The sequence below is a fragment of the Medicago sativa genome, chromosome 4 (genome assembly GCF_051527215.1).
Source record: "Medicago sativa cultivar Bolivia chromosome 4, Bolivia_mono, whole genome shotgun sequence".
Classification (NCBI taxonomy): Eukaryota; Viridiplantae; Streptophyta; class Magnoliopsida; order Fabales; family Fabaceae; genus Medicago; species Medicago sativa.
In genome coordinates, this window is record NC_140752.1 from 95,433,608 (window position 1) to 95,454,992 (window position 21,385).

Genomic DNA, 21,385 nt, shown 5'->3' on the forward strand with positions numbered 1-21,385 from the left:
AGAGACTTCCTGCTCAAGCACAACTGCAAGAGACTTCCCAACTAAACAAAATTACACAGAAAATTGTTTAAGGTTGAACACTTGATATACAATCAGAGGTGCTCACAATACAAATCAGATACAGACTCAATGGACTTAAGAATTTCTAAGATATGACTTTGAGACACAGAAATTCTAAGTGAATGCAGAACAATTTCAGCAGAGGTTTGGTACTTGTGAAAATCTTGTGAGTCTTTCGTTCAGCGTTCTTGCATTACCAAAACTCTAAGTCTTCACTCCTTTATATAGAGGTGTGAAAGAGACGTTGTGAAATTGCCAGCACACCAAAGAGTCGTTGTTGAAGCTTGATCTTTCACCAATGATATTTTGCCTGATTTGGTTGTTGTCCTACGAAGAACCAATTTGAAATCCATTCCTTATCCAAAGGAACATATATGCAGGCGAGACCGTATTCTGGAGCTGTTTTCTTGTCTTGAAGCGTGGACACAAAACAGAGTAGTGGAGAACGTGGTTGTACAATTCGTACAAAGTACAATGTCAACGCTTTCGTCCAAATTGCAAGCACAAGCCTTCAAACACCTTTGAAATGACCGTTGCAAAACTCCACTAATCCTTTGTTTGTGTTTTCGAATCCAATAGACAGCTTTTGCAATGATAATTCTTCAATTCTTGAATCTTTTGCAAATCCAGTTGAGATTCAGCTTCTGGTGAAAAGACTTCTGATGAGGCAGCTTCTGATGATGCAGCTTCTGATGAAGCAGCTTCTGCAGCTTCTGATGGTGCAGCTTCTTCAGCTTCTGATGATGTGGCTTCTGGACCTCTTGTCTTCAGAAGCACTATTCTTCAGGAGCAGCTTTACTTCAGGAGCGGTATTTCTTCAGGAGCAGCTTGACTTCAGGAGCGCTTTGCCTTCAGAATCATCTAAGCTTCATTTCCTTTTGCTCTTTATTTGCTCATTCAGAACCAATGATGATGTAACTTTATAATTATGGTCATGTACACTTGAACAAATATTAGCTAGTCCAATTTACAATTTTTAATACCTTGTTATCATCAAAACTCTTTAAGGTTCATTGTTAAACACATTTTGTTCCAACAGCACATTCGATTAACTTCCCCGTGTATTAATTTTTTCGTGACCAATTGATATAAATACGTCATAATTGATTTTAATAGGTAGTAATTGGTAGAGTAATTAGCGCATAATGCCGAAAAGCAATCAAAAGCAATTCCTATACGAAAATATGCAAGTTAAAAGTTTTCAATTGCCATTAACTACGATTTCAAGCCATTAACTACGACAATGATTGCCATTAACAGTGTGTCATTCGTTTTAATTGCAATAAAAGTGTGTTATTCGTTTTTAATTAGCATTAAGTAATTCCTATGGTAGAAAAGGATGAGTTTGAGAACAGAGATTTAATCAACGGGCGAGATTAAAAGCAATTAAAAGCAATTCCTGTACGAAAATAAAATTGAATACTTGTTAACAAAATTGCACATAGCACTACACTGCTCGATCTTAAGTCACATCATAAATAAAAACAGATCCTTGTGTTCCTGAAACAACAAATAACACAATCAACTCGATCATGAGAATAAAGTCATTAGTTTAAATAAACCGATAAGTTATCTGAATATTGCATATCTTACTCTAAATCCTCGAGTGTAAGATCAATGACTTTGCTTTTTCTTCCATTCTTTTCGGTTTCGCGTATACTATCTTTCTCAACTACATGACCAATGATATCTACAACAAAAAAATATGAATTAACATCACAGCTAGTAACAAATTCGCAAATAAAAAGGTAGGATTTCATACCAGCAACCACGTCCTCTGACGGAGAGATCAAAATGTCTTTGAAAGACATGAATTCAAACACGTTTCGAGGTAAATTGCCTGCATTCACCTTAGTAAATTTCGCATTTGCCGCCATGTTAAGTTTGTGCTTGTGCGGCAAGAGTTTGTAAGGCCCCTCATTAAATCCTACCATGACATTCTCTAGCTTATATGTTCCTCCTTCTTCAACCATTCCTTGAATCGTTGGCACCAGGATCTTACGAACAGTGGCATGGATCCGTCCTCGCTAAACAAAAAATAACATGTCATCAAATATAAATCATAGTATATGTTATCATAGTGACAAATTGAAAAAAGGATCATTTATTTATACAATCGATTAATATAATATACCTTCTCATCAACCAATATCATGTTCATGAAGATAACATCATCTGAATTTTCCTTATCACGGATCAGCCATATATGGGCCACACGGACAATCAACTTCAAATCCCTCCTTCCACCTGTCACAGCTGAAATGGGGGTGAAAATGTTTTCCATATTAGAGTGCAAGAAAGGGTTATATTTGATATATATTTCTTAAAGTCGAGAATGGTTGTATTAGCACAAATAAGTGGTATTTAAATAGGTAATTGGCAATTCTCATCGTCGATTTCAAATGTGAACAATCATAGTGTTCTAAAGGTAATAATTACTATTCAAAAGTTTTTAATTGCCATCAACGACGTTTTAAAGCCATTAACTACGTTTCTAATTGCCATTAACACACGTCATAATTACTATTCAAAATCAAATCAACTATTAAACAGCAATAATTTTTGAAATAAGTATGTCATAATTGTTTTTAATAGGTAGTAATTGGTAGAGTGGTTAATGCATAATGCATAAAATCAATTAAAAGTGTGGAGTACCGTGGATTAAAAGGACGTTAACGACATTTTTAATGGCCATTAACGACATTTTCAAGCCATTAACTACGTTCTTAATTGCCATTAACAGTACGCAATAATTACTTTTCAAAATCGAATCAACCATGATACGTGTTATTTTTTGAAATAAGCACGTCATAAATAATTTTAATAGGTAGTAATTGGTAGAGTGATTAGTGCATACTTTAGTGGCAAAATTCGAGGGAAATTTCACCTTGAAACGCATATCCTCCTACCACTCTGTATCGGATAGCACAGTATAATGTAAATAATGCATGTGTGAAACATTTTTAATGGCCATTAACGACGTTTTCAAGCCATGCCATAAACTTAGGGATGTTTATGTGTAGGCGTCAAACATTTTAAATGGCCATTAACGATGTTTTCAAGCCATTAACTACGTTCTTAATTGCCATTAACAGTACGTAATAAGTACGATTCAAAATCGAATCAACCATGATACTACTTATTTTTTGAAATAAGTACGTCATAATTACTTCTAATAGGTAGTAATTGGTAGAGTGATTAGTACATGTTTCGACTTGATTAGGCTTTAATAGGTATTCAATTGCATTAACGAAGTGAGAGAACTTTTTTCAAGGTAGAATAAACGGATGTGATCAAATGCTTGAACGGATGAGATTACTCGAGCAATTACTACATGTTTAGGAGGGAAAAAAGCTAGGGAATTAGGGCAAAATAGGGAGGATTAGGGCAAACATGCTAGCCAAGCAAGTCTAGCTTTTATAATAAAAGATTATGACAATTATGGATGTATTTATTCCTGAAGAGTACGTTATTAGGCGAAGGGTTGAGAAGAAGAAGGCATCAACAACATCTAAGAGAAGCTACAAATCACATTCACAAAGGAATGATAACAAAGCAGCTTCTTCATCATCATCTCATTCGAATTCACCCTTGTCCAACAAAAAGGGTTTTGGCCTCCTTGGAGAAAATGACATGTTCACTTACTTCTCGGTTTAATTAATTATTCACAACGTCTTTGTTGCATGTACTAATTGTTAGATCGAGTATGCGGCGTGCATTTGGATTTAGCTTAACTCAGTTGTGAAATATAATGGAAGAACTTGCTTGTATTAACAAAATGTCTAGTTGTGTTATTTATGTTGATGTGTATGTGTATTATTATCATACTAGCTAGACTGCGAAGCGTAATTATAGACTATGAATATTTCACAAGCAAGTTTTTTTTTTTTTTTTTTTAAAAAAAGAATAATCTTCTGATCATAAATTAGAGCATGAAACTTTCAAATGTATTTTTAATTTCTTTATGGTTGGCTCAATTCATATAAAACAAGACTTTGTTTTGTCTTCGATTGAACTATTTTTTAGTGGACGGTGGGATTGATTTCTGAGATATCGATTTTATTTTATTTTTAAAATCTTTGTGTTCCATAAGCTTTATAATTAGATCATTGAACCAATCTCATATATAACCAGGACCTAGCTAAACGACACATCTACTGAAATATTGAAAAAAATCTGTGTTCCGTAATTTTTTTTAAGCAATCTTTTCCACTTTACCATTAAATATGGTTTAGATTTAGATATCTCCTTGACCAAAAAAAAAAATAGTTTAGATATCTATACCGTTATTTTTGTTGAGTTGATTATGCCGAACGAACCGTGAAAATTTTGATGTCTCTCAACTCAAGTCTCAATAAGAGTTGATCAAGACTAATTTATAGATTTATTCTACGAAAATGTTTTCAAGCAAACGCATAATTCTTTTTTCTCTGGTGTACAAAAGCAAACGCATAATTCAATTTCCATTACATCGACAACTTTTAGTTTTGATTTCTCTATTCTTTTTCAAATACTTACATTTACTGACTCTATAGCTATATCAAGGTTCTCTTTGTAAACTTTCGATGAAAAACTCTTACTAACAGTTTTATACAAACCAATTAAAAATAAGAATAAAAAAAATTATGATTGTTATAATAGAACGAGAATGAGGCAAATGATGAAAAAAAAAATGATTTATTGATAGAGATTGTACAATGAGATTTTTTGGACCGATAATTCAACAAAATAAGCACAAAAAGTTCAAAGAGAGATAAAAAATTATATATTAAAGAGCCCAATAAAAAAATGGAAGGAATAATACATTGATGAAGTTTACGATGTCTTTGAAGAATTTTGGATCATTTCTTCTAAAAAAGAATTTTGGATAATTAATCCAACATTACAATACAGATTAGGCACGGGAGTAAACTTGTCATCTAGAAATTAAACTAATTCACCCCACTTACAAATTTACTCATTCAACTAATTTTTGTTGAGTGTTGAATAGATTACCAAGATTATTCAAAGACAACCTACAAAACATCTTAATATATTTGTGCTTTCCAAACAACCTAAAAACTTCAGCTACGTTTCTTTTTGTCTTATGCCAATAGAAAATTAGAAATCGTTTTCCACAAATCCAAACGGTGGCCCACCCTGTTTTTCTTTTAACAAAACAAAAACGTGATGCCAAACCAAATCCAGTACAACGTTGTGATACACAGCAACAAAGAAAACGGTAGCACAAGTCAAAAAATGTGGTTGAAAGAGGCAAATATCCACAACAACAATATGTTTTTTCTATCATATGCAAATTTTCACAAAGTTTAAAATAGTAAGTTTGTATTGAAATGTGGATATAATTCATCGACAATAAAATAATAAGTTTATTTATTTGGATGAAAAAGGATTGAAACATGATGAATTCGATCAAGAAACCTTCAAGGGCGACACAATGTTGGGTGCTTCGGATTTTGGGTGTTTTGAAGATTTTAAGGTTATAAATTCATAACTGTTGAAATGAGAGATTATGAGATTTGCCTATATATAGCCATGTTTCAGATAATAAAATTCAAACCGTTATATAATTTGAACGGGTAAAAATGAAAATTCAAGGGGCATGCGAGAAGCTTGGAGGTGGGAAAAGAAATTCTCATTTTATTTTTTTTCAATATCCATAGAATCCAACATTAATGAGTAATGGGCTTTGCTCCAACAGAAAAGATATAGTAGGCTATGCATAATGAAGATTGCTTTTCTGGTCTCCCAATGTCTCTTAGGCCTCCCAACAAGTGCTAAAATTGTTCACTCACGAAGACCTTTTTTTTTAGATAAGTCATGAAGATCATTTTTCAGCATGAAGAGATATTGAGGGGGACAGAAAAACACAGCTCTTGAGTAATGGGTCTTTATAAAGCCTAGTAAATGCAATAGAGAATGGACACATACAGTAAATAATGTTAATTCACCATAACCAAAAGATTAGGTAAAAGAAAGCATAGGGTGTTGTTATGTCCCTGAGTTCAGATTTTTTTTCATTTATTAAGAGATAGATAAAAAAATTAGTGGGATCCACTTAGTAAACTGAGTTTCACTAGTCTATTATATCTCTGATAAATAGATAAAAATGAAGGATAATTAAATGACTAAAACCTCAAATCCGTCCTTGAATTATCAAAAATCGGTCAAATTCGTCCCTGAATTTATCGAAATATCTATTTAGTCCCTGAATTTTGCAGACGTCCATCAAATCCGTCCCTCCGTCCAAAAGCACCGTTAGTGGTGATGACATGTCCTCTTGCATGTTGTGTTGTCCTGTACACGTGTCAACAAGGCAGCCACGTGTACAAGGACGAAATTGATGGAAATGGAGAAAATTCGAGATTTCACTTTTGAGGGTAATTTTTCATGTGTTTCCAATTATACCCCTCTGTTACCATTGTCTTTCATCCTCACATTTTCACTCAGAAGCATCAAACCAGTCCCTAACCTTTCACCTTCCCGCCCAAACCGTCACCCTCTTCACTTCTCCAAAATCATCATCATCACCAGCGATCAACCTTGGAAAAGATACGGTTTTGAACGATCAACCTTGGAAAAGATACGGTTTTGAAGTCAGATTTCGTGGTTTGTCAAGGTAACGCCATTCAACTTCGTTTTCCACTCACTGTTGTTCGTTTCTCCCTTTTTTGTGTCCGTTTTTTGTGATTATCGGTTTTAGTTTTAGGCATTATTTTTTCAACTTTTAACATCATATCATGTTTCGTTGATGTTTGTTTGTGAGTGTTGTGTGTTTGATTGCGTTTTTTTTATTAGTAATTTTAGGGTTTTTTGTTAGAAACTTAATAATTTCATGTCTTTATGTTTGGTTACTAAAAATGAAGAACATTATATTAGTATTGAACGAAAACACGTCCTGATTTAAACATTATTTTTGATGTTGTTTTGCTTTTGATTTTGACTGATGTTGGCCAAATTCGCAGGATGGAAGACTGTATTACGATAATCCTGCATCACGGCGGTTGTTTAGAGCGAGATCAGTATCGGAGGCTGCAATACGTCGGTGGTGAATTTTGTGTTTGGGAGAAAATGGATGTTGATCTGTTTTGCTTGTGGGACATTGACAAGATGGCGAAACGTTGCAGAGGTTACTTCAAGGTATCTAAACTGTGGTATTGGAAGCCGTATAAAGGTGCTGAAGATGATATAAACATCTGCTTGACTCCATTAACAACTGATAAAGACTTCTGTGATATGGTACAAGTTGCAAGGGCAAATGAAAATGAAGTGGAAATATATGCATAACACATGGTGGATACGGAAGAGGTTGAAATTGTGCCATTAACAAATGAAGAGAGGGAGGAGCTTGAGAGAGCAATGGAAGAGTCTTTGAGAAGTATGGCCAAAGGAGGATTAACAACTGAAGATGAACAAGTCAATATTATGGAGGTTGATATTTTAAGTGTTGAGGAAAGAAATGTGGTGGACTGTTTGGTTGCTAGTGTGCAAAACAGAGTATATAATCAAGAGGAAAATGTTGATGGTACTCAAGGAATGGAGGAAATGGCTTGTGATACTCAAAGAAATGATGAAGACAATGTTGGTGCAACTGTCACCCAACAAACTCAACCTGAAACTCAACCTGAAGAAACTCAACCTGAAGAAACAGTGACTCAGGCAAATGTCACCCAACAAACTCAGAATGATGCTTCAAATGTGGGTAAAAAAGGAGGTAGGAAGGGGAAAGAGAAGCAGACTTTACCAACAAAAAGAAAAAGACCAGTAAGAAGGGGAAGTAGGACTGGAATCACAATTAATGATGATCCCCCATTCATTTCAGATTCATCTAATGATGATAGTGACTGTGAGGCAGACTATATGGCTGGACATAGGGATTCCTTCTGTGAGGTTGGTAATGGTAGCAAGAGCAATGTTCAAGTTTCAGAACCTAATGAAGAACCATGCAGTGATAATGATAATGATAGCTATGTTTCTGAGGAGTTAAGGAGTCCAATAAGCAGTGATGATGAAAATGATCGTGTTGTTTATCCTCAATTTAATGAAAATGCTGGTTTTGGTGAGGTAACCTTGGAGCTTGGAATGGAGTTTAGTACCCTTCAAAAATTTAAGGATGCTGTCAGGGATTACACTATTCATCAGGGAAAGCAAATTAGATGGTTGAAGAATGATAAAACAAGGTCAAGGGCAATATGTGAGCATGATACATGTGAATGGTATGCAATGTATGTCTTTTTATAATCAAAGTGTTTGTCTTTTACTTTTTACTTTATTTAGCAAATGTATGCCCAAGGATCAAAGTGATATCTGGTGTGAAAATTCAAGGACCTATTTGATGGTAATTTCACTAATTTGAGGATCGATATGATGGATATGCATATAATTCAGGGACCATTTTGATTGAAACTGTTTTTATATCAGCATTTTGTTAACTTCTTTTCTACCAGTAGAAATTAGCTTCAAAAATGTCTGTTTTTATATCAGCATTTTGTTAACTTGTTTTCTACCAGTAGAAATTAGCTTCAAAACTGTCTGTTTTTATATCAACATTTTGTTAACTTCTTTTCTACCAGTAGAAGTTACCTTTGGTCATTACAGCTTTGCAACATTACATGGACTTGGCACAATACAATAGCATTCTAAACAACTCAATCAAACATAATACGCCTATCAATATCTTAATCAACCTAAGCTCACTTCCTACACAATCAACTTTATCCATCAACTTTGCCTTCCAAGCCTCTTCTCTGCCCCTATCATTTGGCTTCTCTATCAACCTTGCATTTCTTCCATGACCAACACCATTGGTTTTAAAATAGCCTAGTTCTTCAGCTTCATCAACCCACACAAAAAATTTACAATTTTCATCATCATCCTATACAATCAAAAAACAAAATCAGTATTATTTAAACAAACCATTCACATATCACATAACCATTGTTAAACAAACCATAGGCAGAGGGCAGGCATAGAAAGGCCTTCCTGGGTTTTGGACAGTGTTTGCTTTTCTTACAACACAAATTCTAGGACACCAACAATGAAGCTCTCTCACATCATCATTGTACATATAGCTTGAAGATGAAGACCAATTGCTGTAGTTGTTTTTGCCCATACGCCCACCACCCATCATATGTTAACACCGAATCTTCAACAATGACCAATGATTTTTTAATTTCGAATTGAATCAACAAAATTAGGGTTTTATGTTTTTGAATTGGGGAAGAACACCTACTCAATTCATGGAAGAATTTTGGAGGATTTTGAACTCTAGGTGACAAATAATAACATTAGGGTTTCATATTTATGTATTTAGGGAAGAAAGAGCCGTTAATTTGGAAGTGGAGAAAGAGCCGTTATTGAGTACAGGGAGAAAGAGTCGTTGCCAATTTTCTGAAAATCCATCAATTTGGTCCTTGGAAATTTTCTGAAAATCCATCAATTTGGTCCTTGAAAATTTTCTGTAATCAATCATTTTGGTCCCTGCTTGCGTGGCATCTGACGTGGCAAGCCTTGTAAGAGGTTAACGTTACACGTCACCTCCGTTAACAGACCAACTTAACGGAGGGACTGATTTGATTGACATTTTGTAAATTCAGGGACTAAATAGATATTTCGATAAATTCAGGTACGAATTTGGCCGATTTTTGATAATTCAAGGACGAATTTGAGGTTTTAGTCATAATTAAATAGAGCAAATCTTAACTCCTTGTTGATCCGAGACAACAATATTTTATAGCTAAAAACAATCTGATTTAATTATACTATACCGTATGAATTGAATACATCAAATCATAGGGAGTTACTTTTTCCATCTTTTGAGTTTCTCACGCACTAAAATCTGAAATATTTTAAGTATTTTAGAGGATTTTATAGGGTGTTTATGCCGTTTGGATTTTATAATCTGAACTTCATAGGGTGCGCGAGAAACTCAATAAGATAAGAAAAGAGGTAACTATATCAAAAGATGTGGCCTAACTCGCTAAGTACATGTTGGGCCTTATGCAGAACAAGGGTGCAGTTGCCATCTACTAATTGTCCCCCACCTATTTATGAAAAAAATAATAATAGTCCCCCAGCTCGAGTGCACTCATGTTTGTTTTACATTTAGCTTTTGGAACTGAGAGTTGAACTTCAATGTGATTTATCTTCCCTAGCCATGATCCATCTCACCAGAGCTTATTCAATCCAGACACAGATATTATGTCGTTTCTGAAAATGATATCTCATGTCTAAGAAAAACATGTTCACTTTTGTAATTGAATTACATTCTCAAGCAACACATTAATATGAATAAATTTTAAATTTTAATATTGATTTATGACATAGTATGGTCATATTATTTTTATTATAAGAACATATGTTCATATTAATTCGTGTGATCCTTCTCATTCTAATTATCATAGTCTCTATACATAGATTTAGTTCTTACCCTGCTCAATTCCGGACCCATAACCTTTTCATCCTTATCAATTTTGTTACTTGCTAAAGAATTAAAGAAAAAAGATAAAGATCAAAGTGAACAAAGGTGTAGGGTTTCTTTCATCACGTGAGACATCTAAGCCCTTGATTTTATAGCACATGAGAACCCTTTTCCTTTTCCCTTTTATTTTCCATCATCTATTCTTTTGGAAAAACACATCTTGGCAATCTATTTTTTTTTTTATCTTCTTCCTTTCTTTCTTTAACCTCCTTTTAATTTTTCAGCGCCAAAGGAAGCAAATGGGCCAACACAAATCATGTGTCGTGGAAGAGTGTTAGGGAGCTTCAGGGACCCATTTAAACAATGTGCTTTTATTGCAATTTGGGGCTTCTTGTGAGCTTCACTGTGCTATGGCCTATAGTAGATAATGTTAGATAATGGATGATGGGGTCGACCATCTTCACGTGACCACCTTCTTCAACATTGCCTTTCAATTTCATGTCTCTCATCTATGTATCATGTATGTGTGCGCATGCTCACAAACAACACAACCTCATCATGTTTCCTCCTTTAATTTATGCTCATTCACTCTTGATCGAAAATATCTTAGTTAAATTAAATTCGATCAAAAACAAGGATTTCACATCTCATCTCATATATTGTTGTCACGTTACTCACATCCTATAAAGTGAAATTAAGGTCTAAACTTTCTAAACCAAATATTCACGTGACCAATAATAATATGTGATCAAAAAATCAACTAGCCAGCTATATAATTCTCGGCCCACATGATGCTTAGATAGTCACTACTATTTGTTTGCCAGGTACTATATATTACTTTATTTTCTTTTTTCCTCTTCACTAGTTGGTATCTTTTAACCAAACAAGTAGCATATGGAAAATGTTTTGTGTATACCCCATCGACGCATATACACCTTGAGATAAAGAGAAAAAAAAAATGATGTAATAGATGCGATAGATTAATGATGTGATAAGAAGAGAGAAGACATAGAAAAAAATGATGTGTTGAATGAATATAGGGTTAATTAAGTAAATGATCCTTATAAATATTCAGAATTTTGTTTTTAGTCCCTACAAATTAAAATCACACTTTTTAGTCCCTATAAAATTTTTCATCAACATTTTTAGTCTCTATAAAATTTTCAATCAACAATTTTAGTCCCTATAAAATTTTTCCATCAACATTTTTAGTCCCTTAAATGCTTAAGAAAAATGTCACCGTGACTAAAAAGTGTGATTTTATTTTGTAGGGACTAAAAACAAAACTGTGAATATTTATAGAGACTAAAAACTTAATTAACCCTAGAATAAAAATGATATACATATATCATTGTTTAAGAGTAATTGAGTATATATTTTGTAAAACAATAATTGAGTAATATTGAGTATTGTACGCAAAAGGAGAGGAGTTGACATAAATTATTCATTAGACGTGTTTTGTTTGACACTTGATTAACTTTGACAGAAATAGAGACACAAATACTCAATAATTATAGTCCTACTTGCTATTAAAGAAACCAATGTGTGTTCGCTAATTTTTTTAATTTATATACATAGTATACATACATATAATATATAACACGACGTCCAGATTAGGAAGTTGATAAAGAAAGTTAAACAAATGTTCCCCTCTATTGATTGATACAATTGTATTTGTATTTGTATTTGTATTTGTATGGAAGTTTGTTTTGGAAGCAAAGGATCTAAAACATAGTCAATGATTCCCGCATGACCGGATCTTGGCATATGATAAAGCTGAAGTTTAATCACATGTAAGAATTTTTGTGCGCATTCTTCTTCCCACCAAATAATTTGCTTTATCAGTCACTCACTACTAGCAATGGAATCTGTTTCATTGATCTATAAAATGCACACATTAGAGTATATACCTTCCCTACCATGGATTACAATTGAATGAGCAATGATATTTGTACAACCATTTGCTAACAACTTTTATGATAACCTCCTTTTTCTCTCTTTTCATTGGTCAAAAACAATGGAGAGAGAAAAAAGAAGAGATAGAGTAAGAATATAATGTGAGTATGAGAGAGAAAATTGTCTAAAAGTTGTCAAAAAAAGGTTGTATAAATATCATTTCTCGAATTGAATATGTCACTGACCATGAGTTGTAAAGGACATAACAGTGTAATTTTCAAAGATGAACATTGGACTATCAATCTAAATATTAACCACTTCGCTATGTCCCAAGACTCGTGCTCGGGGGCGGTGGACCGCCAATATGTAATTAAGGGCATAGCGCCCTCTAGGAGGGCCAAAAGAGCCATAGGTGCGTCCTTCTAAGGGCACCACCTCAGAAGGCTTCTAGAAACACCTAGAACGCTCTGAACATGACTTAGGGCCCAAGTTACTTGGGGTCTAAGTCACAGAAAACCAAGTCTAAGAAAAGTTATAAATAGTCCCCTTGAGAGCATTTTCAAGGCATGACCTAAACAGTTCTAAACCCTAATTTTAGATATTGTATTCACTACAAGTACAAACATTAACTACAGTGCATCCTTAATAAAATAAAGGGTTAATACATTTTTACCCCCCTGTAATATAGGCGAGTTCCGGTTTTCCCCCCTGTAAAAAAGATTCTTTCGATTCCAACCCTGAAATATGAAGATTCCGTCGAAAACACCCCTGGTCAAATCTGGCACACGCCAGATGCTGATGTGGCGCGCCACGTCACCTTTTTTGATGACGTGGCACGCTGACTGTATAATTATTTTTATTTTTTTAATAGGGACACGTGGCATTTCCTATTTTTTAATAAAAAAATATTTTTTAAAAAAAAATATTTTTTTAATAATTAAGAAAATATTTTTTTTAAGTTTTTTTAAAATTTTTTTTAAAAAAAATAAAAAAATACCGAAAATTTTTAAAAAAAATTGGAAAAATTAATAAAAATGAAAACAAAAATCTGGAAAATTTTAAAAATAAAAAGTAAAATCTGGAAAAATTAAAAAAATGAAAACATTATGGAAAAAATTAATAAATTTTGAAAAATTCATATTTCCAGATTTTTTCAATACCAGAAAAATGAAAAAAAAATCATATTTTTTTTCGGAAAGTACTTGTCATTCAACCGTATAACATGATTTATATACCGGTGTCAATCAATATACATTGTATCTTGTTATTCGGACATGATTTTTATAAATATGATTAATCTTCAAATTTTTGAAAATGATGAATCTTGAAATTTTTGAAAAAAGATTAATCATATTTACAAAAACTAAATTTTTGAAAAAAAAAGATAAAAAAATATGAATTTTCGAAAAAAATATTTAAATAGTAGAAGTTCAAATAGTAAAACAAATATAAATTATGTTTGACTCAAATACCATTGAAACTAGTAGACACTAACATAAAAAATGTTTTGAGCAGTTTGTATGTTTTTCGAAAAAAATATGAATTATGTTTGACTCAAATACCATATTTTTTTTTATCTTTTTTTTTCTTCGAAAATTTAGTTTTTGTAAATATGATTAATCTTTTTTCAAAAATTTCAAGATTGGTCATTTTCAAAAATTTGAAGATTATTCATATTTATAAAAACCATGTCCGAATAACAGGATACAATGTATATTGATTGACACCGGTATATAAATCATGTTATACGGTTGAATGACAAGTACTTTCCGAAAAAAAATATGATTTTTTTTTCATTTTTCCGGTATTGAAAAAATCTGGAAATATAAATTTTTCAAAATTTATTAATTTTTCCATAATGTTATCATTTTTTTAATTTTTCCAGATTTTACTTTTTATTTTTAAAATTTTCCAGATTTTTGTTTTCATTTTTATTAATTTTTCCAATTTTTTTTAAAAATTTTCGGTATTTTTTTATTTTTTTATTTGTTAAGAATTTTTTTCGTTTTTTTTTATTTTTTTAAAAAAAATTTTAAAAAAAACTTAAAAAAAAATATTTTTTTAATTATTAAAAAAATAGGAAATGCCACGTGTCCCTATTAAAAAAATAAAAAATAAAAATAATTATACAGTCAGTGTGCCACGTCATCAAAAAAGGTGACGTGGCGCGCCACATCAGCACCTGGCGTGTGCCATATTTGACCAGGGGTGTTTTCGACGGAATCTTCATATTTCAGGGTTGGAATCGAAAGAATCTTTTTTACAGGGGGGAAAACCGAAACTCGCCTATATTACAGGGGGTAAAAATGTATTAACCCTAAAATAAAAATATTTTATGAGGTATAATATGGGCACAGAGTAAACCAAACTAGCAAAACTTTGACTCTCATGTCAAAATTAGCTAGTATGTCAATTAGATCATTTGTATAATTGAGTTAGGTGGAGACTAGGAAATTAACTTTTTCGTGATTATTAAGCCTTTCCATTTCATTCCTGATTGATTATTAAGAGCATTGGCTATTTATCTTGTAAGATGATAAAATGGATCATATTAAGTGCATTTAGATGTGCCGATGATGAACTAATAGTATTAAATTTATAATACAATTTAATTTTTTATGTTAAAGCTAAAAAGTGAACAAAGTGCATTAAGGGTCCCCCTCGTTGAAAATAATGAATGGGACCAACTGACCCGATAACGATGGTCTGCTACATAACATCAACATCTTACATATGGTACCCATTTTTGTGCCTCATAATAAAATGGCTCTATGTGTCCAACAATCAAGTCTCTCCTAGTTATGAAGGGAAATTTTTTTTTTTGAAAGGTAGTTATGAAGGGATATTATTATACTATAAAGTTCCGATTATTCATACATAGAAAATTTTACCACAATGAAATTTGTCAAGACAAAGTTCATAAAAATCTATTTTATTTTTTAGGCTAAAATATGGTATTGGTCCCTGCAAAATAGGCCAGTTTTGGTTTTAGTCCCTGCAATTTTTTTTTTATAGTTTTTGGTCCTGCAAAAATAGGCCAGTTTTGGTTTTAGTCCCTGCAATTTTTTTTTATAGTTTTTGGTCCCTGCAAAAAAATTTGTTTTTGGAAATAATCCCTGACCCCAGTTATGTGATGATTTGTCACTTTTATAAATAAAAAATAATTATTGTATCTGTTTTATTATTATTTTTAAATTAAATAATAATTATTGTTATATAAATTATAAAAAATAATATTCTTTTTATTAAGTAAACACATATGCCACATATGCACAAAAGTGACAAATCATCACATAATTGGGGTCAGAGACTATTTTCAAAAACAAAAATTTTTGCAGGGACCAAAAACTATAAAAAAAAATTGCAGGGACTAAAACCAAAACTGACCTATTTTTGCAGGGACTAAAACCAAAACTGGCCTATTTTTGCAGGGACCAAAAACTATAAAAAAAAATTGCAGGGACTAAAACCAAAACTGGCCCATTTTGCAGGGACCAATACCATATTTTAGTCTATTTTTTATTTATATTTGGTCCTTTGTAGAATTTTGATTAACTTCACCATTGATTATAATACTATTTATGTGTTGAATGCGCGAATGTGAGCAGTTGAAAAATTTGTATTATTCTAAAGTAGTCATTTGTCACTCGTCAAATAATAGTAAATCATAGCTAAAAATTAAAATACAATACTCCCTCCGTTCCGCAATAGATGACCCATTGTGTAAACAATACTCCCTCCGTTCCGCAATAGATGACCCATTGTGTAATTTTGAACTAACTTACTTTGACCATATTTTTCTACTAATATACAAAGATAATTTTTTTTGGTAGTGGCCGGGGTTTGAACCCCGGACCTTGCATATTTTATGCATTGTCCCAACCATCTGAGCTAAGCTCACAAGGACATATATACAAAGATAAATAATATCATATAAGATGTCGTTAGATTTGTCTCTATGAGTATTTTTAAAATATCAAATTTTCATAATTTTTTCTAATATATTATTCAATATATTTAAGCTCAAAATTATGCATTGGCATGCGTAATAAGGTCAACTGCGTCAAGTATTATGGGACAGAGGGAGTACTACTCAGGGCCGTTCCTACAAAAATGGAGGCTCAACTCTCAAATAAAAATAGGCCCCTGGTCAAAATATTTTTTTTAAAAAGAGCAACAAAAAAAAATTATTATGTTTTTTATTTTATTTTTATAGTGAATAATTATAATGTTTGTTGTTAGAGCTTATTGGAAGAAGAGGAGATATTATTTAGGATATATTTTTTTTTTGAAGAAGCTAAATTAGCCCACCTAAATTGGCGCTATATATATTTTTTTTTGAAGTATTTAGTATTTAGGATATATAAACCTAAAATCCATAAAAATTAGGCAAAAAAGAGGCCCTATTATGCTGGAAAAAAATTAAATGATAAAAAAAAAAAAACAAAAATCAGCGGTCACGAAAGTTGAAGTGAAGTACACAAGTTCAACATTCAACATCTCCAAGTTTTACCACTAGGTGTGATGTAAACTTTTCAATGCTATTGGTATATATTAAAATCTTCGTCTCGTGAGCAATAGTTCAGTTGGTAGGACAATGCATTATTATATGCAGGGGTCGAGGTTCGAACCCCGGACACCCCACTTATTTACCTTATAAGGTGAATTTTAACCACTAGGTTACCTGACCAAAAAAAAAAATCTTCAGTGCATTATATATAAAAAAAAACATTTGTTTGCACCTCCCCAAGGACTGCCCTGTACTACCAAAAACCAAAGATTGAACATGCAATGCAACCCCACTCAATACGGTTCATACTCTTATGTAAATGATTACTAGAAGAAACATATGAATGACCAAAAGTGATGATATATCCCAATAAGGGAGAATACTTGAGTTATAACTCACCGTTGAATTATTGCCTAGACTACCTAGGTACATGGTCGTTAGTGATTTAGGAGTGTACCGAGAAGCACTATCGATATAAATTGATTTCACAATCAAAATTCATAACATTGTTTGTTATATAAACTCATTTTGCAACCTCAGTGTAAAGTATTTGATTGTAAACTACAAGATTACACGATTTGAGTATAGTGAATAAATTAGACTACCACAACTTGACGAATCAAGATTTAAACCACATCTAAGAGATATATTCACACTAGGATTACATCCAATATGAATTTGATTGTTACTAAACATTAGTGTAAGACAAATATGGAGACAAACCCGGTGTTTAATGTGGATTTGATTCTTCGGCTGCTACTAGTTGGTCAAAACTGAATATGGGTCGACAAAAATGTACTCCCTCCGGTCTCAAATGTAAGAAACTTTTCACTTTTTTGGTTCATTTAATAAATGATGTATGCGGTCTTTATTATAGACCACATACATCATTTATTGAATGAACCAAAAAAGTGAAAAGTTTCTTACATTTGAGACCGAAGGAAGTAATGTTTAATGCCTCATTGTCAAGGTTACACCATGGTCAACATTGATTTTCTTTTTTTAAAAAAAAGGTCAACCTTGATTTGTGTATCTGGGATGATCACAGTTGTTTTGTACTTGCTAAGATAGTGGTTCTCGTCTATTTTGCAAGTGGATATCGGTGAAGCTTATGATTTTTAACTGCTCTAAATTTGGTCCATGATTTACAACTTAACGAAGTGGATTTTGAGCTTAATTCCAAGTGTGTGGTGGATAGTATTTATAACAATCGATTAAACATCTTAACTTTCGGTGATATTATTTCATATCGTAGGCATATGTTATCAAACTTAATATTATCTCATGTTGAGTTTGTTGGAAGACAAGACAATGAGGTTGGTCACACTCTTACAAGTTACAAGGATGATCCCATTTTTAGCTAGTTTCTATCAATATTCCAACATGTAACTTTGGTTTAGAGAAGGAACTATTTTGCCTTTAATTGGATATATACCAACCAATAGGCATACACACCCCGTCAAAACCGGTGGTGCCATAATTGGCATATGTTCTATTCAGCAATCAGTATTCAACAGACAACAAGAACATTGTTCATGTGGAAATAAAAGGTAGTAACATATTATATTGACTTGTATGATTTTCCAAAAGAGGCAAACACTGAAGATCCGAAACACTTACCCTGCCTTGTGATTTGACTGTTCCTGTGCGATTAATTAGAACAGTGTTGCATATACCATGACATGATCCAGGTAAAATTGTTGATTGTGATATCAATAATAGGTTATTATGGACCCCCAATTTAAATATGTGTCATGTGTGGAATGTGGTTAGGTTTGGCAGGTGTGACTTGTGGTATGTATTGAAATTTTTTTTTTTTTTTGAACAAACAAAAATGGTATCTATATATATAATAACAACTGATATTATCCCCGCACAAGGTGTGCTAAAAAGGATAACCAGTTACTAGTAATTACAAGAGAATAGTGCTAACCAAAACTAAACAAAAGCAAAATATACAAGCAAACTGGAGTTACTGGTGGATGCCCATACAAAGGAGCGGTGACTTCCACCAGTCATGATAGCTGTACATAAAAGTTGCTTGTTTGGATTTTAACCATGAAAAAGATGTCAACCTAACCTTGTCGACGAGTTGAAAAGGTGTCAAAGCCGTGTTATTAAACACACGGTCATTCCTCTCTTTCCAAAGAACCCATACGGTGGTAAACCAAATTATCCTAAAAAACATATGAGAAGATCTATGCAAACCAGGCATTTTGATAAATTGAATAAAATGTTGAACTATGTCGCCATGTGCAACGTAAGAAATACCAAGCCAAAGGCAAACCTGAGACCATAATGAACCGAAAATGTGACATCCCAAAAATAAATGATTTGCTGTCTCTGGACGTCCACAACCAGTCACACAAGCCGCTGCTTCTTGAGTAATAACCCTCCGTCGAACCAAATTATCCTTCGTTGGAAGTCTATTGCGGAGAAGTCTCCACACAAACACCGACACCTTAGAAGGAATCTGCTGATGCCAAATGTCTAGACCCTGCTGGCTGTCCCCCCCTCTCGGACGTGGTAGTAAGGAATCGGTATGCCCCCCTCACCGAGTATCCATGCATAGGATCTAACAGCCATCTCCAAGTGTCCTTCACATTTTCCTGAAAAACAAAGTTATGGAACAGCATAATACACTCCCTCACGCTCTCCTCCTCCCAAGCAAACAAGCGGCGACGCCACAAACAACCCCTCCCTTCAGCCGCTCCCAAATCCCTCCACATCTTCTCCACCGAACACTCCTTGTCAACAGACAAATCAAAGAGGCGGGGAAATTTCGTTTTCAAAGGAATTTCCCCCACCCAAATATCATGCCAAAAATAAGTACCCCTCCCATCTCCAACCACCCCCCGAATATTACTATCAAACCACCTGCCAACTCCCTCACCAACCCCTTCACGAATCCGACACACAGACCTCCACCAAGCTGAACTATGGCTATCTCCCTCTTTCAACCGACCTCCCTCCTCACCATACCGAGCTTTTAGAACCCGATACCACAAACCATCCTTATCAACCAACATCCTCCAACACCATTTATCCATTAACGACAAATTAAAAGCACCTACCCTCTTAACCCCCAGCCCTCCGTCCTCCTTTGGAGTACAAATGGACTCCCACTTTATCCAAGCAATTTTCCTAAAATCCTCACCTCCCCCCCAAAAAAATTTATTAAAAATAGATTCAATAGAAGAGATTATACCTGCAGGGGCTTTGAAAAAGGAAAGAAAGTAAACCGGCAATGAGGACAGGACAGCTTTAACAAGGACCAAACGACCACCAAAAGAAAGAGACTTATGATTCCACGACGACAAGCGCAAGACAAGACGATCAACCACAGGTTTCCAAAAAGAGATTTTTCTAGAATCACCGCCAATAGGCAACCCCAAATAAACAAAAGGAATGGTACCTTTGCGACACCGCAACATCGTAGCAGCCTCTGACAACCAGGAATCAGGAATGTTAACACCCGTGAGCATACTTTTGTGAAAATTCACTTTGAGACCCGATATCTCCTCGAATAAAAGCAACACCGACCTCATAGTGCGGACATTTAACCAACTCTTCTCGGCCATAATTAACGTATCATCCGCAAACTGTAAATGCGTCAACCGAACCTCGTTATTGGCACCGATACCGTACCCTGTAAACTACTGCGCCCTTTCAACTGTATTCATGAGCACATTGAAACCCTCAGCCGCTAACAAAAATAAAAAAGGCGACAAAGGGTCACCCTGACGAAGACCCCGCTCTAAAGGAAACTCATCCGTCGGACTGCCATTCACCAAAACAGACGCTTTTGCCGTGCCGACACATTCAAGGATCCACTTCCGCCACAGCCTTGGAAAATTCATATTTGCCATTACAGAATCCAGATAACTTAAATCAACAGAGTCATAGGCTTTTTCGAAGTCAACTTTGAACAGAAGAAGCTCTTTTTTCAACCTAGACGCTTCATCGACTGCTTCATTAGCAATTAAAATACCATCCAAAATTTGTTTCCCGTTAACAAAAGCAGACTGTGCTTCGGATACCACACTGCCTATCACGGACCGTAGTCTGTTAGCCAGAACCTTAGCAAGAATCTTATACAAACTTCCAACCAAGGAAATAGGTCGGAAATCATTCAACCTTTGCGGACTATTTACCTTCGGTATAAGAGCAATAAACGTGGAATTTAAGCCCTTCGACAACTTTCCATTCCGATGGAACTCAACCATAAACCTTAATAAATCCTCTTTCAATAGACTCCAAAATTCTTTTACAAATCCAAAGCTAACACCGTCTGGACCCGGACTCTTGTAACTGTCACAATCCCAAACAGCTTGCTTCACTTCCTCTAAGCTAAACGGCTTCGTTAGAGACCCAGCGTCTGCAATAGATAATTTTTGAAAATTGAGACACTCAACACTTGGCCGTACCACACGCCTAGCTTGGAAATGATTTGAAAAATAATTAAAAACTGCCGCACGAATAGCTTGAACCCCCTCAAC

The 21,385-nt window shown here is 33.9% G+C and overlaps 1 protein-coding gene across 1 annotated transcript; it reads right to left on the bottom strand.

Moving 5' to 3' along the window:
- Positions 1 to 1,649: 1,649 nt before the first annotated feature.
- On the bottom strand, positions 1,650 to 2,344 carry LOC146934130 (uncharacterized). Its single transcript, XM_085708425.1, has 3 exons — positions 2,195 to 2,344; positions 1,823 to 2,087; positions 1,650 to 1,750 (listed from the first exon to the last, which is right to left on the bottom strand). The coding sequence occupies exons 1-3, from the start codon at positions 2,342 to 2,344 to the stop codon at positions 1,650 to 1,652; spliced, it is 516 nt and encodes a 171-aa protein (XP_085564551.1).
- Positions 2,345 to 21,385: the final 19,041 nt, after the last annotated feature.

Coding starts and splice junctions, on each gene's coding strand:
- LOC146934130 (XM_085708425.1), bottom strand. CDS start 2,344: ATGGAAAACATTTTCACCCCCATTTCAGCTGTGACAGGTGGAAGGAGG. Junction 2,088..2,194: donor TGATATTGGTTGATGAGAAG/GTATATTATATT, acceptor TTTTTTGTTTAG/CGAGGACGGATCCATGCCAC. Junction 1,751..1,822: donor GTCAGAGGACGTGGTTGCTG/GTATGAAATCCT, acceptor TTTTTGTTGTAG/ATATCATTGGTCATGTAGTT.